At 36.6% G+C, this 27,819-nt stretch overlaps 1 protein-coding gene across 2 annotated transcripts in view; it reads left to right on the top strand.

Moving 5' to 3' along the window:
* The first annotated feature begins 385 nt into the window (after positions 1–385).
* Positions 386–27,819, top strand: part of SF3A3 (Splicing factor 3A subunit 3) — a 40,726-nt gene continuing 13,292 nt past the window's right edge. Inside the window, exons 1-17 of one of the 2 annotated variants that reach the window (XM_035731522.2) lie at positions 386–470; positions 511–659; positions 3,155–3,270; positions 3,307–3,354; positions 3,391–3,443; positions 3,483–3,588; positions 3,633–3,797; positions 3,842–3,924; positions 3,961–4,033; positions 4,132–4,472; positions 5,162–5,414; positions 10,717–12,940; positions 16,010–16,441; positions 18,822–19,065; positions 23,312–23,498; positions 24,094–24,224; positions 25,767–26,020. In XM_035731522.2, the coding sequence (XP_035586035.2) occupies positions 12,752–12,940; positions 16,010–16,441; positions 18,822–19,065; positions 23,312–23,498; positions 24,094–24,224; positions 25,767–26,020 (1,437 nt within the window). In that variant the 5' untranslated portion in view covers positions 386–470; positions 511–659; positions 3,155–3,270; ... (7 more) ...; positions 5,162–5,414; positions 10,717–12,751. Of the gene's footprint in view, positions 471–510; positions 660–3,154; positions 3,271–3,306; positions 3,355–3,390; positions 3,444–3,482; positions 3,589–3,632; positions 3,798–3,841; positions 3,925–3,960; positions 4,034–4,131; positions 4,473–5,161; positions 5,415–10,716; positions 12,941–16,009; positions 16,442–18,821; positions 19,066–23,311; positions 23,499–24,093; positions 24,225–25,766; positions 26,021–27,819 lie in introns of those variants that run through there. The other variant, XM_012945527.3, reaches the window with a different exon arrangement.

Below are 27,819 nucleotides of genomic sequence, written 5' to 3'. Positions count from 1 at the left end.
CGAAGAAAGCGTCGAAGGTTAAGCTGCCGAAGGTTGATAAGAAGAAGAAGAGGAGGAGGAAAGAGAGTTATGCTATATACATCTACAAAGTTCTTCGTCGAGTTCATCCTGACATTGGTATCTCGTCGAAAGCAATGTCGATCATGAACTCGTTTGTGAACGATGTCTTTGAGCGCATCGGCGCAGAAGCCAGCCGACTCTTTCACTACAACAAAAAATGAGAATTATCACTATATCTTATATTTATTTACTATATATTCATTTTTTATGACTTATATTCCCACACCTATAAGTAGTTATTATTTATCCACTGCGATAAGCTACGGTAATTTGTTCAAAGAAATATTTTCCCCACTCTTAGCTGTTAGCAGCACTTGTAAGGTATTGAATGCCTAGTCCAAAGTAGCGCGTTTTTGGTTTCTGTGGTCTACTTGGGTATATCATCAAATTTGTCTCGTACTATTTATTTGGTATGTTGTTTATGATTGAAGCAACGAAAATTCTGAGCAGTGTAGTTACAAAAAGGCAAATAGCTCCTTAAATTGAGTTTATGATCTAGATTCTGCATATAAAATGGAGAATATTGGCCTAAAGCTTACAATAAACCGTATTTATGTGAATGCTTATATCTTCATCGGCTCAAAGTTGAGGAAACTCATGTATGATGATCACTGGCTTAAATATTTTTTATTCATATCAGTGTGCTATGTAAGTAAGAACGCAACAAACGAGGGCCCTAAATAACGTGCGTCAATCATTACTTTACTGCGTGATTTATGGTTCGTCTGAGTGTATATAATCGTTTCCTGTATTTATAGATGTAGCATAGGCCAGTACACCTCAGCTCAACGCGCAAGTCTTATCTTGTGTCAGGTCTTGTTATTTTCAGCATATAGTGACAAATCTAAGGTCTGACTACTACGTGTCGTTTACCGTGCTATGTTGTGTGGTGGTCATTTCCTACTGATCTAACAATGTGGGGTCTTGATGATTTTACCACCCCTTTTCAAAATTAAGTAAAAGTTGTGTTTGAAAAAGTTAGAATACTATATTCTGGACTCTACTCTATACCTAAAGAGCATTTAAAGTTTTTCTTCGCAAGATGTAGAAGGACGTTTCTGAACTGCTTTATAGCAGTAATTAGTGTAGCTTTTGAGAGCGACTTATTTGAGTGTCCTAGCAACTCAGCTTACTTTGAAGTTCTATTAGCTCCTATGAGTTGCTGGCTAATAAACCCTCCTCACAGATACAAAAAGCTAGTTTTGCCTATTTTAATCATGGTACCTTATGGGCGTACAAATCGTTTTTCCGGTTTATTCAAATCTCGAATTAGCTGTCATTTCTAATGCTTCATATATCGGTCGCATTTATTCCTCTCAAACTGTATTTTAGTGGTTGTCTAGCTACGATCAGTTCATGATTTAAACCAACAAGTTGCTGCTTCCCCGAGTTTTTTTTATTTATTTCAACACACAAATATTGGTACAAGAGGGCATAAAATATATACGCGCCACACCATATTTGTGTGTGTGGGCTGTGATACTGCCCGGGTGTCCAGACAGAAGCAGGTGGTTTTCTTAGGGGGCCACTCCCCGAGCCTTTGACCTAAAGTCTGATCCACAAGGCAGTGGAGCATCGTGAGAAGATGCAGTCCCATGGCAGCCGATGACCAACGATTGGTTCATACGCCATTTGTTCCCTCAGGATACTGGAGCTCATGTGCACCATTGGTTTGGAATCCGGTTAAAGCGCCGGAAATTCGCTTTTCGTCCTCTCATTTTCGTAAACAACACCCCCGCCAGGAGAAGGCAATGATTAGGACTTCCCTGGCAGAGGCTATATACGCGTGGCCGTGTGAGAGCACTTCGAGAGGGAGGGCGGGCCCACCCCACTCTCGGCCATACCAGGGCATTTGGGGGCCGCTACCAGGGCTTCCCCGAGTACCTTCAAATGAGTCTTCGTTTTGCATAACTCGACCTGACTCTTGGTCTGGCGATCAGCTACCCAAGTGAAAGTGCTAGTCAAATGTTTCTCTTTACGATTAATAGTTTCTTATGAGACAACAGGAATCAACCTAAGCAAACATTAAATAGAATTCGATGCGACTGAATAAAGATGTACTAACGCACTGACATTTTTAATTAGAAACTGAAGCTATAACGAAGGTTTTACTTATGAAGTCACTAGAGTAGTAAAACACGGTAAAGACATTAGTTAAGACTTTTTACATGCGTCCCCTCTAATATCGTTAATTCTACGACAAAAGCAGAATATTTTTTATATCGTTGGAAATTAAAATCATGATTACTCATTGTACTGATTCTTTCAGGTTTTATATCAATTTAGTTTATATACTGACAAATTAAATGGACTTAGAAAGATGTTATGGATAAGTAGAAACAAATATTTATAAATCTCAAAGTTTCAAAAACTATAAAGATCAAAACACTGATGGTATGGAAGGGAGTTACAATTATGTATTATGTTCAAAAGTAGATTCTATAAGATTGGCAATAAATGACTATGTATTCTGGAGCTTGAAACCAGGGGTTGTATAATTATATAATTTAAATACACAAGTTAATGGTAGTGACAAAAAAATGTAGTAAACCTGTCAGTTCCTCGGTATCTGTTATCTATTGGTTTTTAAATTCACAATCTAAAAAGGAAGTTATTGAAAGCTTTATTAAATCCATTTCTGTTTGGAAATATTTCTTTTCAATATTCTGATAATGTAATAGTAAGACGAAGATTATCAGAACTATGTGATATATTAGCGTAATACATTTCGAACAAGCTGACCACATATATACTTGTTAAGAACATTTATATATAAAAATAAAAAGTCAACTAGACTGGAAATAGGGTAAGAGGAGACAAGGATAATGATAATAATAATAATAATAATAATAATAATAATGTGAACACAATTTGAAACTTGTTCACTCTGGATAATAAGCCAATATTACCAGGGTAGGTTTAAGGTGAGAACAAACTGTTTTTGAATACACAAAGGGGGGTTGAATTTGTTCGAAATGTATTGCGCTAATATATCATATAGTTCTGGTAATCTTCGTCTTCTTATTACATTATCGAAATTTATCAAAGGGACTAATTGCTTTAAATTTTTAATATTCACTTTTAACTACTACAGCAAGTAAATAACAATCAGATATGGAAACGGTGCTTGAACAGCAACGTCGCATCCACGAAGAGCGGGAAAGACTAATAAACGAATTGACAAAAGAAATGCTTTATAATCCAACCACAGTAAGCTGTTGTTCAATCAACTGATTTTTGTTTTAGCATAGAGAAAAGTTAAATTCAGAGCTTCGTTTAAGACTTATGTATGATGTAAGTGAGGTATTTACTTGTATTTTATGATTATAGAGGTACTTTGATGTAACACAAGAACTAAGAGATCTGTATGAAGATAAAGATGGGTAAGTCTATATTTTACTTTCTCATATAATTTCCTATAGTCTACGCAAGGCTGATATTCAAACACTTTCCGGTCCAAATGAATTTAACGAGTTTTATGATAGATTAAAGCAGATTAAAGAATTTCATCGCAAGCATCCTGGCGAGGTAATTTGCTTGAAAAATGTCGCTGCTAATCGTTACTTAATAAGATATGTGTCCCAATGTCTGCCGAGTTTGAAAAGTACAAAGAAATGAGAGAAAGACCAGAAGAAGCGAATGCTGTACTTATTGACTTTTCAGATGAGGAAGGCTATGGTCGTTATCTGGATTTACATGATGTGTATAAGAAATATCTGAATGTAAAAGGTGTTCCAGTAAGTCACTTTCAGTGGTTTTAATGGTCATCAATTCTATGTAGCGCATAGATTATCTCACTTATATCTCCTTCTTCGACCGGTTGTATGATATATCTCGTGATAAAAAGGGAATAGCATATAAAGCGTAAGTGCCTTTACGTATTTTATAACTTGTTACTAGCTACCTCGAAGAGTTGCTTGGTTATCTTGAAAATTTCGTATCGCGTGCCAGACCTATAGTGGATTTAGAGGAGGTGAGCTAACTTACAATATTACATTTCACTATTACTTCCAACTCTAACTATTTAAAAATATGTTCATGTGTTACTTATCCAATTTTGTGAACCTTCAGGAAACTAAAGAAGCGCTTGCTAAATTCGAAACACAATGGACTCAAGGAACATTTCCTGGTTGGGGTCGTGAGGCAGCATCTGCCTTAGCGCATGGAGGTGCTCATTTGGACTTGACCGCTTTTACAGCCTGGGAAGAACTTGCTTCACTTGGACTTGATAGGCTTAAGTCAGCGTTACTCGCGTTGGGCTTAAAATGTGGTGGAACTTTGGAGGAAAGAGCTCGTCGCTTATGGGCTACAAAAGGTAAATCACTCGAAGAGTTACCTGCAGATCTGTTTGTTACAAAGCAACGGTCGACGAAAGGTTTCGCTAAGACAGCTGCATGGGGACATGTACCTCCGTAAGTAATATCCCTCTTTTAAATAGTTAGAAATTGATGTGACGATAAAAAATAGGGTTCCTGAATTGGATCGTGTTTTGTGTAGCCGAAGCGTTGTCGTGGGATCAGCTGTACTAATTATTCCGATTGATGATTAGTTCGCCTACATCCCCTGTAAGGACCAATAATTTTGTGTTAGCAAATCGCGAAATGACCTACCTTTCATCAACAAGCCAATGATAGTGAGATAACGACTGAGACTAATACTTAACTCTTATTAGTCCCAAGTGAAACTTTTCACTCTCGCTTACTCAATAACCAATATAGGACAAGAACACAACGGACAATTTAATTTCCGTTGTATAATTCAGTTCATAACTTGAAACACATCTTAATATTAATTAATTGCCTGACTACTTACCAACATAAATGCGAAATAACAATGTAGGCATAACTACACTATCAGTAAATGGAAACTAGGTAATAGGTTCATAATTGATTAACAATAACTTAGAGAATATAAAACAAGGAACGAAAATTTATTTACCCAACGATAGCTGATAAGCGGGAGATCATAAGGATGCAATGACAATTGTGCTATAAAAATATAACCAATAATTCTTCGCAGAATAGTCCCATAAGCTACATCTGTTTCAGTGTTCTTCCTGTGATAGCGATAATATTAAACTTTTACTTTGTTTTATTAATAGAGCGCTATCTGAAAAGCTAAAAGAAATCGCTACACTAGAGGCTAGAATATACAGACTCAGTGAACTGGTCAAAGAACATCGCGAAGCTACTATTGAGAACGTACAACGTCGTCAGGCACGAATAGGATTCGAACGAGATGAAGATGATACAGATGCAGATAAGGATGCTACAGGTGCAGAAAACGGTCAGAATGAAGAGGATGATGATATTCCTTATAACCCTAAGAATCTACCCCTTGGATGGGACGGGAAAGTTAGTTCTTTAATTTTCGTAGTTTATGTAAAGTTAAACCTAACGACCAATAATCCACTAATCCTTTTAAATACACATTTAGAAGTAATACACTATTTAATGTAGTTAGGAATATATACCGATTCTCTTGTATGAAAATTACCAAGTCATTTTTAAAAATGTTGTGTAATACATGAATCTTTTATCTTTATGCTATTTCTGGACTGCTTAAGGCCAGACGTATCATCCATTATTATTCGGGCTTCAAGTATTTGATCGACCATTGACTTTCCGTTTGTCTTCAGTTACCATTAGTAATATTGGGAAATCGCTAACATGTATTATGTATGACATCTGCATACAAGTATATATCGGTTCTTCAAAATGCGGATTAGTGACATTTTAGACTCATTAGGATACTCTAGGTCGAAAAGTCTTGGTAACAAATCTACACCGCTATCACATATTTTATTCAGAGCTATCTTCAGTATGCCATTGATGGGAAGGTTGAGGTGATAACGTAATTGAGAACTACCGCTTAACTTCACTTCGGACTTGTTGACCACTGGAGTTTAGGAACATCCTCAGTCATGGCTATTTATTTTATAGCAGAAGTTTACCCCGTCAATTGTACCTTACCCTTATCGAGCCATTAAACTTAACAAGACGTTAATGGGAATCTAGTCGATGAGTGCTGCCTCATCTGTGACTCTGTAACACCACAGTGTCCTCGGAGTACATGTTTAGACTCCGGTCATGCGTTAATAAGAGTACGCATTTACTCGCCCCTCACTGGACGCAAAAAATCGCATTAAGAAGACTCATCAGAGTTGAGCTCAGTGACGAGAAAGCCAAAAGTAAATTCCAGGAACACCTGAGGTCACACTTAGGTAGTTCTGAAAATGAGGCTGACCCAGATGTTGCTTGGGAACATATACAAGCAACTGTGTAAACAGCAGCGACATCTATTAGTGATTTAGACCAAAAAATCACGAAAAATCAGTGGATTTCTAATAAGTCTATTGCACTGATAGATTCTCGTAAACTTACCCCATCAGGCTGTGAACACGATGAAAAGTCAGATCTAGATCAACCAAAAGTCTGAGGAACGACCGTGGGCAGTGGTAAGCAACGAAAGCAGAAGAGATGGAAAAGGCAGCGGCTATAGGTAACGCGAGATAACTTTTCAGACTAATAAAAACTGGAATTAAGAAGTGAAGTGTAAGTGAGGTGATCTCAGAAAAAGACGACATTCTTATCTGCTCCCAGCTCAGACGTTTAGAACGATGGGTGGAACACTTCAAGGAGCGGTTCAGCTGGCCTTCAGCTACTCTACAACTACCCCACCATTCCCAAACAGCCTTGATGGAATATTGAAGTAGGTCCTCCGATTCTAATTGAAGTTCAAAACGCTATAGCTGATCTGAAACGACGAAGAACAGTTGGTTCAGATGGATTGGCTCCAGAATGGTGGTCCATTTGTAGTGATCAGATCGACTAATATTTTAACTAAAATGTGAGAGTTGGACGTAATCCCATTTAACTAATCGCAATCATTGATTGTCCCACTATATAAGAACGATTCAAAATCATCCTATGATAACCATAGAGGGATTAGTTTGACCAACATAGCATCTAAAATACTAGCCTCAATAATTATTGAGCGCCTAACAAGGACTCTTGAACTGCAAACACAAGAAAATCAGGCTAGCTTCAGACATGGTCATGGCTGTATCGACCACATATTCACCATTCGTCAGGTATTAGAACTCAGGCATGTTTAACGGCCTCCGACAATGGTGGTCTTTCTTGACTCTTAAAAGCAGCATTTGACTCCGAGATCGAGAGGTTCTGTGGCTCACGATACGATACATGGCTCAAAATCGTTTGCAATGGCGCAGGTGCATCCACTCTTTGTGCCCTCCCAAATTCTAATCTTCTGAATTATTCATGTCCTTTATTTTCTTTCTAAATTTATTTCACTGGATTACACTTTAAATAACATCTTCAAACCCTAATGTTTCCTATTACTGCTTATACTCTTACCACCTCTACCACTATGGGATTTGAATCGACAACTTCATCTCTGTGCTAATGTGGTGTGGCAACTCAAACTGATATACGTACATATGAGGTCCTACGTTGTTACTGACTGGGGTTCTGTGGCAATGTCTGTCATTGGAAGGTGTACCTCAGAAGTACATAAACCTTGTGAAGGCTCTTTACTCGAACACTGCCGGTCGAGTCAGAACTTATGGCGAACTGTCATCTGCTCTTGCAACCTCATGTGGTGTCCGGCAAGGCTGTCCACTATCTCCATTTATGTTTAATTCCATCATAGACCTACTGCTGGAAATGACGTTCTCGTCGTCTGAGTTTTCGGGCATTGATCTCCTTCCAGGAGGTCCACTTATCGACTTAGAATACGCAGATGACATAGTCCTGTTTGGTGAAGTCGCTGATAGAATTCAGAGTCTTTTGGTAGCACTGAGCAACAATGCCAGGATGCTTAGGATGTGTTTCCCCCCTCGAAATGCAAGGCGTTGCCCCAGGACTGGCCTGCATCGATGACTTCACTTATGTTGAAAGTCTGATCAACCCTAATAGGTTAATGTCTGACAGAATCTGTGCACGGATTCAGAAAGCTCGCTTGACTTTTGCGAACTTACCTATGGAGAAGGCGAGATATCTGTCTATCAATTAAGTGACAAGTATACTGCGCGGCAGTTTGTTCTGTTCTACTTTACGGCTGCGAAACGTGGTCACTAAGAGTAGAAGATACTCGTAAGTTACTGGTATTTGACCACAGATGCCTTAGAAATATTGCTCGCATCTGCTGGGATCACCGGGTAAGTAATAGTGAGGTTGGACTCAGAATTTTAGGGAGTGATAGTAAATCAGTTGATGAGGTTGTGAATCTTCATCGACTGAGATGGTTGGGCCACGTGTTACGTATGTCTGAACATCGATTACCACGACGGGCAATGCTGACTAGTGTTGGAGACGGTTGGAAGATTGTTATGGGTGTCAAAACAAACTTGGTATCAATCCTTGAAGCCACTAACTTCTGGTCTGAGCCATGATGGTAGGTTCGGACTGCTTGGTTTGGGTCCGCGTGTCCATCGTAACCAATGGTTGTAGACTTTGTGTGACGTGGTTCAGAATTGATCACAATGACGTAAGTGTATACATTCTATATCTTTTCTCAAACCGTGAGATTAAAATTGCTTTATACGAACTAATTCTTCCCCCTCTCCCTGTATTATATCCTTATATTCAATTTTTCCTTTATATAATACTACTATTGAAGTAACTAGTTCTATGAATTTGGTGTCCATCTTGTTGTGCTAATGAGGGATGGCAACTTGAACCGATGCATATAAGTACCTGGCCCTTCGTTGTAGCTGAATGATTGACTAACCTCGGGTTAATACATATGGTAACTTTTTCGTGGAGAGATGAAGAAGGAATTCGCAGTGCTTCGATGTAATCATAAATGCTAGTCTATGGTATACAAAAATTTTATTTATTATTTATTTGAACGCATAAATATTGGTATAAAGGGGCACCGAATACATATGCTCCACACAAGTCACTTGATTTGTGTGTGGGATGTGATACTGTCCGGGTGCACAAACCGAAGCAGATGGTTTTCTTAGGGGGCCAAACCTCGAGTCTTTGACCTAAAGGTCTGATCTACAAGACAGTGAGTGAAGCATCGTGAGGAGATCCAGTCCCATGGTAGCCGGTGACCGACAATTGATTCATACGCCATTTGTTTCTTCAGGATCGTGGAGCCCATGTACACGATTGGTTTGGGACCATGGTTTCCCAACTCCCATAGGTGGATCCGTGTCCACCAACCCGGTTTAAGCAGTGATTAGAGTCATTAAATGTTCAATATCAAACTCCTAACCGGTTTCCTCTCATCCTTGTACGACGATGCTGGAATATGTTTTCCTGTGTTGAAACTAAGCACTGGCTGCAACCTATTTACCTCGCTTCAGAAGAACAGATGAATTGTTAGTTGCAAATAGAGGTGACTAGATGAAAAAGCCTACTTATTACGAATACAGAGAATAAATGCCTATTTGTGAATTTTAATCGACGTTCTACTACATAAAACGTTCTTGTAATTGCTTTGAACTACCGATTCTTACACATCTCAGATTTATTTATTTATTTATTTATTTGAACACATAAATATTGGTACAAGAGGGCACCAAATATATATGCGCCACACAAAACAATGAGAATTTGAAGAGAACAAACACACAATCCCGAACCTCTGCATTGTTAACATGGTGTTGCCACTGGATGTCAGCAATCCTTCAGACAGCGATGATCGAACACAGAGAGTCGTCTAACATCCTCAACTCGGAGAGGCCAGGTTTCACAAGCATAGAGCAAAACTGCTCTCACCGATGCGTTGTAGATCCGACCTTTTACAGCCAGACTTACATCACGAAGGCGCCAAAGATGGCCCAGATTGGCATAAGCCACTCTGGCTTTCACTATATTTGCATTGATCTCATCACTCACGCCACCACCAGCACTTATGCAGCTACCTAGATACACGAACTTCTCGACTACTTCTATCTGCTCACCATGCAAGGTGAGTACAGAATTAGAATCCTGCCAGCCTCGCAGAAATACTTTGGACTTCGAAGGTGCAAAGCACATACCATACCTACGGACACTGATTGCCAACTGATTAAGTGTGAATTGCATGGCTTGGACAATGTCTCACAGTAAGACAATATCGTCCGCATACTCAAGGTCGAGAAGTCTTTCTCCAGGCAACAGATCCACACCACCATTACTTACATTCATCAGAGCTGTTTCCAGAATGTCATTGATGGCAAAGTTGAAGAGGAATGGTGAGATTGGGCAACCCTGCCTAACCCCACTGCTCGAATGGAACAATGGAGAGAGGTGGTTGTATCCCTTCACTGTGCCTGAGGTGTTTTTATATAGGGCCTTTAGGATGTTTCATATAAAGCTATTTCTTTGAAATCGACTTTTTTGGATCCCTTGTTCCGTCTTCCTTTCATTTTCTCCATGAAGCATCTTGGATAGCCGTTTTCAACTTAGATTTTTCTGAAGATTTTAATTTCTAACTCGACGCATTTGACATTACAGACCCTACATATTGAATATCATAAAAAACGGATAAGTTTCCTATTTCTCTGTCAACTAGCTCGATAAGAAATTCGTTGACAAAAGAAATCTCTTCACTGAATTTCATATTTTTTTAATATTTAAGTAAGAATTATAAATAAATAGAAATTGTGTCTAATGTTTTTAATTTTTATAAATTTAGCCTATTCCATATTGGTTGTACAAATTGCATGGATTAAATATGTATTATAGTTGCGAAATATGCGGTAATCAAACATACCGTGGTCCTAAAGCATTTCAACAACATTTTTCTGAATGGCGACATGCTCATGGTATGCGATGTTTAGGCATACCGAATACAATTCATTTTGCTCACGTAACAAAAATTGAAGAAGCTTTAGCTTTATGGCAACGAATAAGAACAATGAAAGAAGCTGAACGTTGGCGTCCAGAAGTTGAAGAAGAATTAGAAGATTCTGTCGGCAATGTTGTATCTCGTAAAACATATGAAGATTTAAAACGTCAAGGTCTTCTTTGAAAAAATATCTTGAAAAAAATTTTTTCTTATTCTTGTAATATTGTACACTTGTGAAATATAAGTTTATTTTAATGTATTTGTTCTATTGTTCAAAATAAGATGGATTTTTTTCTGCAAAAAAAGATTGAGTTTGTATGTTTAGATTGTGATTGTGTTTTTAAGCAGTCAGGAGAAAAATCAATTAGAGATGGTTTGGATTATCTTTGTTTTTAATATTTATTACTGAAATTTGATCAGTCTCGGGTTTGAGTCCTGGAGTGAATGTCAACTCTTGGATGCAGGTACACCCAGTCGACTAATCTCAAATAGGACAAAACAGGTGTCCTGGATTCCAATTCTAACCACACTCCATCTATTCCGTATCAGCCACGAAAAATGTTTGTTGTAATATTTCTTCACAATTTCTGTATGTAATTTATACTATTGTTTTCTGTCTCTAAAAATGAGTATCTTGCAATTTGTTCATGTAAGTACGAAACTTTTTGTTTCCAACCAAATGATTATCTCTGTAAATAGGAATGCTATTTTATATTTCCACTATTTGAGATATTATGACTTCAGTAATCCGCTAACTTAGTTTACAGTTATTAAATACTTTTAATAACTAATTGAATTTGAACCAGTAATCTGATACTGTTGTACATGAGATATTATACAGGAATCTACACTTCTATTTGTTATAATACTACTCTAATGAAATATTGAGTAGTAGCTTAACTCTCGAAGTACTGGGCTTTCAGCTAATAGATTGGTCTTAGGTTCAAACCTCGTCCTACCCAATTGGATTTATATGGATGAATATTATTGCTAACCCACAAAAATAGTGTCACTATGTTCTAAAGTACGTTTTTATAATTTTATAAATGAATTTTCGATCGTTAAAATTTATGCAAAGAGTGCTAATCGATAGGTGATATGCAATTTGAGTCGAGTAATACCTGCTCACGAAACCGTAATGTTAATTCAAATCCCTAAATAATTTGAAATTGAAGACAAGACCATTAGGCAGTAGAAAAGGTTGTTTGCTTAATAAAACGCCCATGCCTATATACAAAACATTAACGCAAAATAAGTATAAATTTTCATAGGCGATTCGAAGGATTTGATTTTGTAGTTCACTTATCCTTCAATCAATTAAGATTTTGTCCGTCATATCACCTGCCCCATAAAATGATTCTGGATCCTTCATCTATTGGTTAACATTCTTTCTGTTCGTTTTAACAATCAGAAATTTGTTCAGAAAATCATTCGAATCCTGTTCCATGACAAACTCAAAACCTGAGTTCATGAAATCTGTACTTTGTAAATTTGTTTCATTACTTTGATTGTATTCCTTTTTTTTTCTAGTTAGGTTTATAAATGTGATCAATTTAAATATTTTACTTGCATTTAAGTAATATGATGTTTCCAAGGAAAGTCGTACAAAAATGTTTGATTTACGTAGATGGTTCATTGTGTCAGGAATAAAGCTTTCTCCTCTGTCAACCTTTTATTTTTCCCAATGAACAGAATATATAAAAGTTGTTTTGCAATGCTCAGAATTCTTACTGACTGTTTAAGGGGATAAATTCATCTGCTCTCTGTTTTTGTCATCATTTCAATGAGTATTGTTATTGTAACTGGTTTTTGTTATAAGTGTAAAATAATCATATATCTATTATCATTTTAGATAGTAAAGTAATATAAATTGTTATAAATAATGGAAGTTGATATATCAAATAACCCCTTACATGAAACAAATATGGACACTACTTCTGAATGGGAAAGCGCTATTCCAAAAGATGATGAAAAACATAAAAATCAAATTGTGAGTACTGAAGAGTTAGTTACTACCACCTGTAGTGATGACAGTGCTCCTCTCGAAAGGGAAACTTGCACAGATTCTGAAGTAAGTAGTTTTCCTAAGTTTTCGTTTTTAGTAAAATTTAAACTCCAAAGGTAATCCATGTCGGATCAACCCAGACTTCTCATAACTATAGTTTTGTATCCCTGGTTTATACACTCAGTTAATATAAAAATCCAATTATTTTGAATCTAGGCTAATCTGATTAAAAAGGATTTCGCAAAATATGGAGTACTCAGAGAAGAATCGTAAATTGTTGATTGGTTGGTTTTAAAAGTAAAATGTTGAAAACACTCATCTTCCCATTATATTGTTTTAGCATTGAAAAATAACTTTAACTGGAAGCGTTCGGTTTTCAACCAATAATTTACAGGTTCAAACGCCGTTTCACCTACTTTCGTTCGAACAACCTTCACAATCTCAGCATAACATATGGCTTTAGGTTGAGTACGTGAACGTGTACTTGACAAATAGGTTACATTAGGCTCTCTAATTATAGTATTGTATTACTTTATATTATTTGGTCGACGACGAATTTTCGGCTAATTTCTGGCCAATCAGAAAGTAGCATCATAGGTGGATAGTTTCTGGATAAGCAAGCAATAATATTGCGAAGTATAAATAGATGTTACGCAATTAATAAGTTTATTAATGTTTTCTACAGGTTACTCTACATGTAAATAGTAAAGCAACTGCATATAAACTCTTCCTAATTGATGTAGACTATCTATCTTCTCGAATTCTTAAAAACGACCCAAGCAGATTTTTCACTCTCTATATCGTTCCTAATTAGGGTTTTCATTGCGAACTAACATCGGTCGTTATTTAAAATGCTCTGTAGCTACTTAGGTGAATGAGTTTGGTTCAAAAATGCAAGAAGCGCTTTCTGATTACATCACCTGTAACGTATAATACCACCAAATTTAGGTTTGTTTCGGAATCAAGGGTTTAGGAATAATGTCGATCCGCTAGTTATATACAATCTAAAAAGATGGAACTAGAGGTTTGATACATTTAACGGTGTCATTCTCCCCCATAATTTTAAACATTTCGAGCAGTATATGAAGGTACTTAACTGCTCGTTAGGCACATTGAAACTTCACGAAAACCTTAATGTCACGTTCTCGATCCTGATTAACTGGTCGCTAAAGTACACTTATACCTTTTTCTTTACATGAGTTTGAGGGTTGTCTTTCTTTTTTGATGGCTTTTTAACGGTCACCGATACTACTTACTACTTTGACATTCATTTTGATGGTTTCGTTTCACCGTGTTGATGATTTGTGGCGACCTAAACCGCTCTATATATATGGAAGATTCTACGTTGTTTATGACTAACTGGCTGGTTTGTCAGTTTGAATCTGCTAAAGCTGGTTTCGCCCTACTGTGTTGTTCCAGACATTAGAGGTTAGTGAATCCCAAGTGGCTTTTCTGGATTAGAATCCGTTTTTAAGGCTCACAAGCCCACCATGTGGATGTGATAGCGTGGGGAAATCTTTAGAACTCCCTTAATCTTGGCGCTCAGGCGTCTCATTAGGAGTCACTACCCGTTACACACATACCGGTAACACATAGATTTTCACCCATACATCCCATAGCATACATATAGGCATATTCACCCCCTTGGGAAGGTAGATGGTCACCACTTCTTTCTTTTGTATTTGCTAATACTTACTGTCTTATGCACTACATACCACTGGAACACATTCGTTCATGCACCTCATGGCATACATATAAGCACTGTTAAGAAGGGTTTGTGGTCACCTCTCCCTAATATTTGCTACCCATTAAATTTTTTTTTGCTTTGTCTTCGATCTGTTGGATTTGGTCTCTAATTTTATTAGACAAAACAGACATTTCAGCTAACGTTACTTTTGTTGACCTGGCTCATACCATTTGCATATACCTGCAGACACAATTACGCAAGTTGGAACTCGTTCAATTCATATACATAAGCGTACACATCAAGAAGCTCTTCACTAGTTGAAAGCCTCGAGGTTGAAATCTCAAGCGATTCAGGTTCAGAAGAGTGGTAAATTAGTCTTATCTCCATCGACCGTCCAAGTTAGCTAGCAAGGCTGTCCTCACTACCCAGTAGCGCCACAAGGAAGCCTTGGGTCTGATCTTACTGCTTTCATCATTCTAAGATTTCTCTCATCCAATCAATGTCAAATATAAAATTAGTCGACCCCTCAGCGGTAATAGTAATCACACATTTCCAGTCGTTTTATTTATATAATAGGTTCATAAAACTTATCGAAAGACTTACATTCGAAGTAATTGATTATTCACAAGTTGCACAATGTATAATGTGTACTGTGAACATGATAGATTCTTGAATGTATGTATTATATTCATTTATTTGTAGTTGACATTGTGGTTCACTACTAAGGCACACTATATATGACTTTATTAATAGTTTACTAAGTAAACTGGTTAAGGTGTCCTAAAATAAGTAACGATTTTCACGTTTGACTTTATTATATGTGATATGGTGGTAAAAATTGTTCTCTTGCAATTTCTTCTACACAACTTCTCAGTAAATTTATTACAAAACATTTTGTAGGCCATGATGAATTTCCTATAAAACTATTTATATCTATGAGAAAGATTTAGAAAGGAGCCTTTAACGTGAATTCGGTCATACTCAAATTAATGAGATTGTATTGTGATATTTTTACAAAATTAAATTTAGAAACTGATAATTCGTCATGAAAAACAAATAAACTTTCTAAAAATACGACTAGTATACGGTTGTAGAGATTGTTAAGTTGAGATTGATATGATGAATGGATCAATGTTAGAACGTGGAAGCACTGGATGACCGTTTCGCCCGAAGGTCCTAGGTTCGATTCCCGCGTGCGGGATCGTGGGTGCGCACTTCTGAGTTCAATAATAGGACAAAACTGCCGTCCAGTGCTCCCAGATTTTCAATAGTGGTCTAACATTGATCTATTCATCATATAAATCTAAACTCAAAAAATATGACTTCGAAATCATGCGATCATTTTATAATCAGTCACTCTATCTGGTTCTATTTATATCATATACGTTTACCAAAACAATTATTTAATATGATATTGTTTTTCTGCTCTCATATTTCTTTAATTTTAGTCCATTTCAATAGATGTAAAGAAACTAGACGAGAACACTTCAACTACACCGAATATATATTGTCCTCCAAGTTGGGCTTTAAATTGTCCTCCATCTTTAGATTATAAATTAGAAGTTATTAAAAATGGTTTACAACTTTCAGAGAGTACAGTTTATTTATCATCTCCTTCAGATACAAATTTGCAATCTTCATGTGATGATGGTTTAAGTTATTGTTTATTTGGTCGTCAACCTCAATCATATTATACACAATCGAATAATATGAATGGACAATGTTCAGTACTTGCTCATCCTTCAATAAGTCGACTGCATGCTGTATTACAGTATGGTAAACCACCGCATGCTGTGGGTCATGTATCAGAAAATGAAAAAGACACCACTGGATGGTATTTGAAAGATTTAGAAAGTACTCATGGTACTTTTGTTAATAAGGTTAGTTGTGAAATACAAATATTCTAGATCGTAATCTTGATTGACTTCACTCGAATCGCTGAATTTGTCGATTATTATTATTATTCATTATTACGGTACTTTTGATGTTGGAGTGGTGTTTAATACATGATGGATATGATCGCTCTGTTGTAATAAGAAAGAAAAATATGCTCTCAAAATGAAATCCGCCCCAAATTGTTGGAAATTATGATAAGTCAAAATTTTCAGAGATATATCTTCACATGGGCGCCAGTCTTGGTCTTTCTTCGGAACCATGTGCAACGGCGAGGCCCAAGGACTGTTTGATTGTCTAATTATCCCAAGTCGCATCATATGTTTGAATTCTCTCTTTCCGAACTGCAACTTGTTTGGGGGAAGTCTCCTCGCCCTGGCGCAGATGGGTGGACCTGTAGTAGTGATACTGTGTTGAACGTGATGTGTGGAGCGTTCGTTTTGATAATCGACTCTCGTTATACACTCGTATTTCGACAGGATATCTGTGAAAATTTTATTCTCAGGTCTTACCATTCGGACTCCATGAATTTCGTAGTCAGAGGTGGTTGTGCCGATGACCTGTAGACTTGTATTCTTGTCAATTAGTTTCTTTTTGCCCATATCTACGAGTAGGTTATAAGCAGCGAGAAAGTCGGCTCCGAGAATGGGTTGTTTGACTTCAGCTACAATAAAAACCCATGTGAAACGTCTACGGAGACCGAGATCTAAGATGAGTGACTGTTCTCCGTAAGTTCTGATGACTGTGTTGTTGGCCGCGACTAAAGATAATTTACTACTCTGAGAGTGCCGTCGTTGGGATAGGTGTAGTGGGATAATGCTGATTTCGGCTCCTGTATCGACTAAAAAATCTGAGCCCGAAATTCGATCCCTGACGTGAAATAGACGGCTTTGATAGTGGCCAGAAACAGGCGCCGCCATTACTGTCTGGCCGCATCGTTTCCCTGGTAGTTTGTTTTGTTTGTTTCAAAGTTGCACGGTTCTGTGCAACGGCGTGCCTTCTCACCGAAAGTCGTGTGGTACCAACAAGTATCCTCTGCACGCTTGGGTGATCTAGGGCGATGTCGGGATATTGATCGCCTTCTGGAGGTCGATCTGGCAGGACGAGTATGGATAGTGGCTATAGTCGCCTGCAACGCTGCTAACTGCTGAGTTAAATCTGCTGTTTTTTGGTGTATGTCAAGAGGGACATTCGTAACATCTCGACTTGAGGTTTGTATGGGAGAGTTCATAGTGGGAAAAACAAAAATGATGTGCCAAGTAATAATAATAATAATTATTATATATATATATATATATATATATATATATATATATATAAACAGTAAACGTCTATAATGAATTCGAGGCTCACCAAATAATTGTGGTGGACCAGACGAATATGAACGTGAAAAAATGTTAACCAAGTTATAAAGAGTAAATAATACTGTTAACAGTTATTAATACAACATAAAATTAGGGACTTTACTTAAATTCACCAAGTTGCTGCGTGTTCAGATTGGGTCTGGTACTGAAAATCCACAATTATAAATGTTCGGTAATTCCGCTCAGGTTGTTGGACTCTCCAGTAATGTAAACTAATGTTAGGTATGATATATTCCGACCCACAGTCTATAAATGCAGATAGTTTGATTTAGAATGCAATTAGCTCAATCACAGACGAAGGTAGAACAAGGTATGTGTGTATAGCATTGTATTTGAGAGCAAACGACAGTATGTCACGCTATGTCAGTAACACAACGGAAAGTGTGTTCAAGGTCATTCACTAAAACAACAGGTACAGTCATTTAATGATAAATATACATACAGTGAAAGATTGACAAAATAAATACAAATAATATTAAAAACTATTTACAAAATTAGCTACGGGATTTGAATCGAGAGTTGTATCTGTGTGCTAATGTGGTGTGGCAACTCAAACTGATGTACGTACATACGAGGTTCTACGTTATTGCTGATTGATCGACTAACTATACACACCCCAACGTGCTACTCGGGTGAAAAGACAGCTATTAAGAAAAACTTACTGGTTAAACTGAACCGCTACACATTGCATATATATATTCCCTAGAACATCAAACCACTAGTGGTGTACGTCTCATTTTTTAGGATTGAAAGCTACTTCTTCGCCAATCGTATGCACTTATCATTTGACCGATCTCTGATTGACTCTGTATCAGTATCACATATATTTTAGTAAAGTAGATGATTAACCACCGTTGCAGTCATCTACAAATTATATTTGCCCGTACTCCTCTTCAAGGTTTGCTATTCATTCAATCCCAGTATTAACTTTTGGTTCAAATCCGTAAATTCATGTAGATATAATTCTCTTTTTCTTTATTCTAATCATTTTTTTATCATAAAGCGACGTCTACCCCCAGGAAGATATGTTCGTATTCGTGTTGGTTATGTTTTACGATTTGGTGGTAGTACACGTTTGCATATTCTTCAAGGACCTGAAGAAGACACTGAACAACAAACTTCACATTCTTGGTTCGATTTGAAGAAATCTCATGAAGAGTATAAGATGAATCTTAAAATGGAACGCAATATTTCATCAATACAGAATTCAAATACTGTCAAGCTTGAATGTAACTGGGGGATGTCGTGTAAGTTAAGCTGACTTTTTAAAAATATCTTTCAGGAAGTTATGATATTTCAAGAGATGCCAATATATAAATAAGAATACTTTGTGACAAAAGAAGTAATGTGCAAAATAGATACCGCTTTAGTGACATGGATGAAATGTTATGGTATTTTAAGGCGGTAGCATTTATTGAATGAACTATTCTCAATTTTACTTTGTGTGATCTGAACTATATCACCAATGAATACATGAAGTCGTTCTCAGGCAGCTATAACTGAATACAAATTATGGTTACATAGATCGTTGTATAAGGACAGAGTGAAATAGTTCTCATGGCAGCATTTTACACTGTATCTCCTATGGTGAGACCTACATTAGAATAGGGTATAGCATAAACTAAATTGACATGAATTACTGTGGGTTTTTCTGTAAGTAAATAGTTCTCGTTTGTTGGCAGCACTCTGTCTTAACAGTCATACAACTTCCCAAATGCATCAAGTTCTTAGTAATAAAATAAATAAGGTGGATGGGCACTGCTGAGGAGTCCCACAACAGGACGAAACGGCCGTCTAGTGCTTCCAGGTTTCTAAAGGTGGTCTAACATCAATCGGTTCATGATCTCAATCAAAAACTTAATAATCTCCACAACTCCTATACTAGTAAATGTATGATAAACTGACGGCCTGATGTTAATCAATCAAAATTAAGTGCAGTGATTTATAACTTGAGTGTTATTATTAACGAAATGAATAACCTACTTACTTACGCCTGTTACTCCTTGTGGAGAAGCTTACCAGCACTCTCCATCCAACCCTGTCCTGGGAAATCCTTTCCACCTCTTTCCAGTGGTTATTCATCATTTTCATATCTGCTTCTATTTCCCGGCGTAGTGTTCTCTGGCCTTCGTCCTTTACGCTTCTCTTCGGGATTCCAAGTTAGCACTTGCCTCGTGATGCAGTTTGATGATTTGCGTAATATATGTCCTATCCATTTCCACCGTCCTTTCCTAATTTCCTCTTCAGCTGGAAGCTGGTTTGTTCTCTCCCACAATGAGCTGTTGCTGATGGTATCCGGCCAATGGATGTTGAGTATCTTGCGTAGACAACCATTTATAAATACTTGTACCTTCTTGATGGTGGTTGTTTTAGTTCTCCAAGTTTCAGCTCCAAATAGTAGAACTGCCTTGACGTTTGTATTGAAGATTCTCACTTTCCTATTGGTTGAGAGTTGTTTTGAGTTGCATATGTTCTTCACTTGTCGGAAAGAAGCTCTTGCTTTGCCAATCCTCGCCTTTACGTCTGCATCTGATTCTCCTTGTTCATCGATGATGCTGACTAGGTATGTGAAGGATTCCACATCTTCCAGAGTTTCGCCATTAAGTGTGATTGGGTTGGTGTTCTCTGTGTTGCATTTGAGGATCTTGGTTTTTCCTTTGTGCATGTTGAGGCCTACTGATGCAGAGGTTGCTGCTGCACTGGCTGTTTTCATGTGCATTTTTTCGTGTTATAACTGTGGTCTGAGTGCCCTGCCAATGGATAAGTAGTGATAACGCCAATGAGAGAGCAGTGACTTATCGACCGGATCAATGACGCGTAAACCCGTATGAGCAGTCTGGAGTCCTTATTGATCCCGCCTCCTGTCTAACCCAGCCAGTTAAGTCCAAAACACGAATCCGAACCTCTGCGATACGAATCGTATTTTAAACATACTGAGTTTCTATACCAATCAAACAGACTACAACGTACCAATAAAATATGAAACAACATTTGTACAAGAATTAGCCCGATGTGGCTGTGAGTGAGGAAGGCAGTAATTAATATACTGGGTATAACTCAAGAATGGTAAAACGTATAATAATAGTTTATGGGTCAAAATAAAGCTTATAATAAGAGTAATATGTATATGCATAGTTTAGTTACTTAATAATTATAGAATAGAAATATACGTCCATGAATGGATCCCAAAAGTCACCATTCATTATTCTTGTCGGGACATAACAGTTCGTGTGTATGGGATAGGAGGGCTAAGTCATCTGCGAAGTCGAAATCGTCTAATTGGTTCTGAGCTGTCCACTGTATTCCGCATTTTCCCTCAGATGTCGAGGTCATCATAATCTAGTCATCCACCAGAAAGAGGAAGTGGGAGAGTAGACAGCCTTGTCTGACTCCGGTCGTTACTTGGAGTGCATCTGTCAACTGTCCTCCGTGCACGACTTTGCACTGTACTCCGTCGTATGAGTTCCGGATAATATTGAAAATCTCAGGAACTCCATAGTGTCGAAGGAGTTTCTATAATATTCTCCTATCTACACTGTCAAACGCCTTCTCGAAGTAAAGGAAGTTGATGTATAGTGATGAGTTCCACTCGACTGATTGTTCGACGATGATCCGTAGTGTGGCGATTTGGTCCACCAGGGTGCTTGGTACCTGTGTGGTTGCGCCACATGATTGGACTGTACTATTCTCATATTGTGGCGTTAAACCTTGTATGGTGTCTGGTTCTCCTGAAAACCGATGTAAAATTACCCTGACTCATAAGGGTATATTATATTGCACGAAATGAATATTGTCAATTTTTGGTTCCCAGGATGCTCAAAATATCTATTGTACAACCAAAAAGTGAAATTTAGTATTTATTTAAGCTAAATTACAAAACATTCCTGCTCCCAAGGTAGATTGTGTATTAATGTACTTAATGTCGTTCATTGGGTAATCAAGAGCGTTTAGTGAAGCTAGATAAAATCCTCCCTTTCTTACTCTTACTCTAAATGTCGACCCTACGTTTCTCAAGTTTGTAAACAAAAGAGTGGCAAAGCATTGCATTATAACTGATTTCAGTTCATTTTGAAATCCCTAACCCTGTGTTTTGCATCATAAGGGAAGTCAGTTTGTTACGAAAACTCACAATATTAGCTAAACTCCTGATATGTGTGTATATGTGTAAAACTGACCCTTTTTCTTAACTACAAGGGATAATTTGACATTTTAGGGTTAATTATTCAGACTAAAGCTGATATCACACTGTTTTACATCGTTAATCGTTTTATGGCTAGGCAGTTTTTCCTGATTAGTTTATAAGTGTCATATAGTCGTCAGTATATTGTACTTTTACCGCAAGTAAATTGACCTTAAACTTTTAAAGTCAAAGATTTAGGAATAATGTTATTCTTTAAGTGTAAAGGAACTCAAACAACTACAGTTTCATAGACTTGAATATGACCCATATTTTTCGTGTGATTCCTGGTGTTACTATTTGGTTGCTCAAGTTGGTGTGGGATGGTTTGAAATTTTGACCGGATAGTTGGAAGTAAGTCGGCTTAACCATTGTCCAAACTCTTTATAATATATTGAATATATACTCATTGCTTGACATTCGAATTATCTTGATATATTTTTACACGCTCACGATATTCGCTCGTATAAGAGTGGGCAGATAAAAATCTATGAGTAACCAAATTAAGGCGTGGGATCAATCTGTCAAGCAATCGACCGTTGGAATAAGCTGAGTATTTGGATACAGACTATATGTTTGCGGTCCTCATGATAACTGCGACCAATGGTTGAATACGTTAGGTGACCATGGCTTAAATTAACCCACGCTGTCGCCAGTGCATTCACTTTCTGCCTCTCTTTCGATCTTGAGTTTTAAAGTTATCTTGTACTTTTTTATTTTAAGAATTTATTCTTTCTTCTCGAATCACTTTGTTTATCTGTACTGTTTTTTACTGTGACTAATACGGTTAGTACTTCTGTTACTTTGGTGTTTATATTAATAATTTCATCTTGCTGGGTTGATTTAGTGTAAGGGGTACTCAGGCTGATAGACATATGTTCTAGGTTCTACTTTGCCTATGACTGGTAAATTATTATTGTTTCGAAGAGTGACCATAATTTATGTTGGGGATGTAAATTTGGATTTTGGTAGCTGAAATCCCCTACTTAAGGCCTACTTACTTTCAAGAATGTTATAAATGTTTTTGTAAGCGATTACTGCTTGCTTAAATCAATTGTCTTCCATAATCTCTTCCAATAAGTCTTCAGATCCTTGGCTAGTGAAGCAATAAGGCTCTGTCGTAACAAATTTGTTTGAATAAAAGATATATATATATATATATATATATATATCACAGCATTTAATTCATACAAATGTGATCACCTGGAATACTTTAAAAAATTCATTTCCCTGCAAATTAATGCTAATCTTACCAATATTTATGCTAATAAAAAAGCATAATTTTTATTAAATTTTTCAATAAATCTAATACTTAGTAGAAGATCCTGTCTCTGAACCAATTCCAACTTTATTACAATCTGGAACTTGTTTAAATCATGAAAAATTATATCGTGATGATCCTAAGCGGGCATTGAATGCATATTTTGAACGAGAAGGGATTGATCCTGTTCCACAGTATGAATTTGTTGAAGCACCATTTGGCAAACAACATTGTCGAATCGAGTAAGTTGTTTGTTGTTTAGTTATTGAATTATGGTACCCTTTAAAATTCTCGGAGAGAACATAAGTCAAATCTTTTGGACTATGTTTTCTATATAATTCTGATCGAATAGACGGATTATGATTAACAGTAGAATATGGGACAAAAGTTTTATTTCATTCGTGGAATGTATCAATTTCTAGTGAATATTCCTCAATCAGAATACTGGTTATTATTTTACTACTCCGTGTATGCTATTTTGGCTAATGCTTAGTCTTCTAAGCGTAGACATAATGTACCTCAACTGGTAAAGTCAACTTTGAGTTGAGGCAAAACAATCTTAACTCCAACTTATCCATTGATTCGCACATACATCTCTAGTATGCTAGTCACACACTCACTGTAACCCGTGAAGGTCGTGGGTCCGATCCCTGAAGACTAGGCATACTGTTGACGAGCCCTATAATAGGCCAAAACATTTTTCCAGTACTTCCTGGTTTGTAATAGTTATTTTACTAAGATCAATCAGTAATGTTAAGCATCAAATTTGTTTTAATTATTTAATAGATCTTTGAATAAATTTTACGTTTTCTTTTGTTGTTATTGTTACTAACAAAGGTTGCCATTGAGTTCAGGTACCGTGACCGCAGAAGCTCTTGTTTCCGGTAAACGAAAAGAAGCTGTTGTTGCTTGTGCTTTGGAAGCATGTCAACTTTTAGATCGTTTGGGTGAATTTGACCCAGATAAAGGTATGTAATGAAATATAGATATATTTTAAATAATTGTAAATATTGTTTATTAAGTACCAATTGATTTGGGAAATTCATACAATTAAATATGACCAAAACGGCAATGTTTGAAACATACGATGAATTTATCTTATTTCATTACTTTCTCTCCAACTAAGTGGATACAAGCCAATTTGTTTAATTAGTTTCAATTATTAACGTAATTGAAATCATAAACCGATCTTATATAGACAACCATTGGAAATCTGGAAACATTGCAAGTGGATTTCATCTTAGTACGGGACTCAGCAGTGCTTCTCCAAGACCCTACACGCGGAAATCGAACTCAGGACCTTCGGTCTTGCTCGTGAACGCCTAAACTCTAGACCATCGAGCCGGCATCCAACGGTGTTAATATCTAACTACGACCAGTTCACGACATTGTGCGACCATCTTTCATTGTGTTCAGTAGGTAATTAACTTACATCCGAAACGAAGTAACTCCACTAGTTGCCTTACTAGGAAAAATCAGCCGTCCAGTGCTTCTAGTTTTTCGATGGTCGACTAACTTAGATCGGTTCGTGAATTCAATGAAAGTTTACAACCGTCTACTGACTATTAACAGGTTATTGATAGGTGAATGGTCAATCAATAACAAACCAGTTTTATGTAATGTGATAGAATTTGAGAATGAAATTTTTGGAAGATGGTTCTTTTCATAATTGGTTGAGGTAATAATAATTTTATTGAGTACTATAACAAATGATATTTGGCAGTTAACAACAGAATAGAGAAAAAGTAAGTTTAATTTATTAGAATGTGATTACAACTAATCGAACGGAAGATAAGTCGAAATATCATCTCAACAGTTGAAGGTTAAATGCTGACTCCTTTTAAATACAAAGATCAGGTTCACGCCTTCTGATCGGTATGGTTTCTATAACATTCCTTAAAGTGGAATTTGACTGTTCATTAATAAATTTGAACAAACTTTTTAGATCATTGTTGGTTATGAATTATGTAGGGAGTTGTCTCCTCAAAAATCTAGGTATTTTGAGTGAATAAAAGATCACCTTCCTCCACCTTCAACGTATACGCTTGTACATGTACATCTACAAGTTTGAAACTACTCTATTCATACTACGTAATATCTTCTAGTCCAAAAAATTAGTCGCTGATTATTTGAATACATTCTATTTCTATGAATTCTATGCATATTCAACTATTCAAGTTTAGTATTGATAGTACTAAGTGAAAATAATCTTGTGATCGTTTACATGTGTTGTTCTAATTCATATTTACTGTTAATCATTCATTTAATTGTAAAATTCGATACCATCCTATTTTCTTTCACTTATCTGATTACTCCATGTTGCCTTCATGGGAATATATCTATTTCAAAAAAATATTCTTACAGAAATTTGGACCTTATATTCCCCAGAATTCTTTTTTAATGTTTTCTAAGAAATATTTATCAAACTATTATTTTTAATTAACCTAACACTTTGAAATAATCTCTTCTAGTTCTTTAGTTTTTTTATTTGTTTCTTTTAAAATTTCTAGATCGTTCCACCGCTTCTAAATACGCTCGATCACGAGCTTATTGGGAAGATCGTGACTATTATTCATCTGATGAAGATACATATGTTGATCGAACTGGAGCTGTGGAGAGAAAACGTTTAAATCGTATGCGTCAATTAGGTGTGAATGATAATGATGGAATTAAAACAACAGACGAACTATTGAACAATGATAATGCTAAACTTCATCTTAAAAATGAAAAACGAATATCTCAAAATGCAAACATGATTACTATGGTATGTTTTGTAATGTGTTTTACTCACTGTCCGTGTATGTGTATGTACATGAGCTACCAATGATAATTCAGTAAATATTTTCTGTTTAACGTAGTCTACAAAGAAAATACTCTTGAAAATAAATTTATTTTAATTCATTCATTCACCTAGTAATTACTTAGCTATGAGCGACACCATAGTATGAAGGTCAACAATATTAATCGGTTACCTAAACAGAAGCTAAGCAAGGTTCGAATCAGGGACTTAGTGGTCGAAATTCGAACATCCTAACGATTAAGCCACAGTTCCAAACACAAAATACAAATTTTCTTGTATTATGTAAACAGAATATTTGAAAAAGTGTATATTTATTACAATAAAATTTTAGATTGTTCGCTCAACATTTACATATATTTTATCATTGTATTTCGTGGCTTCACTAAAAGGGGTTAGTAACTATTTGTTTATGACCTTGATATACCCACTAGTTCATTCATCAGATAAATGTTCAGAAGTTTTGTCAGAACTAGTTGACATCCTTGATATGCTAGGCTAATTATTATTATATTGAACATAATATGCATAATTTCATTTCCGCAAATTTCACTTTGTGGACAAAATTATTTTCTTCAATTTTATGATAATTCGTTCAGTTTAAACAAATAGTTTAAAAGAAGTTGGGCATCAAGCATATAGAGGACATTAGATGCAAAAGTTGTATTTGAATAATCTAGTATAGACTAAAACTTGCCATTAAGAGAATAAGGATAGTCATGATAATCATTACAACCGATTTAGAATTTATTGTACTGATTTTCCAAAAAGGTCGCTTTCATAGTTTGTCATTCCTTTTTTCTTCTTTTCACAGCAGCTTTAAGAGTAAATAAACACTTAAGATTTTGAAATCCGATCACTACGCATACAAGATGAAACCACGACATGAATTATCTCGATATTAGGGCGTGTTTTGTGCAAGCTTAGTCTCCACCTATCTCTATTTACCACGGAGATTAGCATATAAGGTTGAGAAATGACCAATTATGAATAAATACGTTGTCATAAACTGTTGTTCTAATCTGATAGTGCCAAGCATCACTTAAGCCTTTTAAAGCATAACTGAAAACCGCAACAGTTTGGAAAATTGTTACTCATTGGTGTATAATCACTTGATTTGCAATTACTTAGTTGCAAGTTCAGACTTCATCCCATCCAATTAGACTTGAATAATTGTTCAGTATTATTAGCGTTTATGCTTGTAATGTTAGATTTATACCAATAGCATAAATCCACAATTCGTAAATAAGTTGTTCTGAGCTCAATTAATAAATACAGCTTCGTACACTTTGTTTCAAGCCGTACTCTAAATATGAAGTCTCGTAATACTATCCGGTTATTGACCCCCAAATGCCCTGGTACGACCAAAGGTGGGTAGAGTCCACTCCCTATTTCGAAATCCTCTCGCGTATCCACGCGTATACAGTCCTACTCACTATCTTCTCGCGGCACTACTGTTGTTTACAAAATTGAGAGGACGAAAAGCGAATATTTGGTGCCTTAACCAGTTTGGTGGATAACGAGAGCCCACTTAGGGGAGTTGGAAAACCCTGATACCAAACCGATGGTGTACATGAGCTCCAGTATCCTGAAGGAACAATTGGCGTATGAACCAATCGTTGGTCACCGGCCACCATTTGACTGCATCTCCTGACGATGCTTCACTGTCTTATGAATCAGACCTTTAGGTTGAAGGTTTGGGGTGTGGCCCCCTAAGAAAACCTCCTGCTTCGATCTAAGCAACCGGGCAGTATCATAGCCCCTTT

The sequence above is a fragment of the Schistosoma haematobium genome, chromosome 1 (assembly GCF_000699445.3).
Source record: "Schistosoma haematobium chromosome 1, whole genome shotgun sequence".
NCBI classification, from domain to species: domain Eukaryota; kingdom Metazoa; phylum Platyhelminthes; class Trematoda; order Strigeidida; family Schistosomatidae; genus Schistosoma; species Schistosoma haematobium.
Note: the sequence above shows the minus strand (reverse complement) of the source record. Positions and strands in the feature narration are given on the sequence as shown.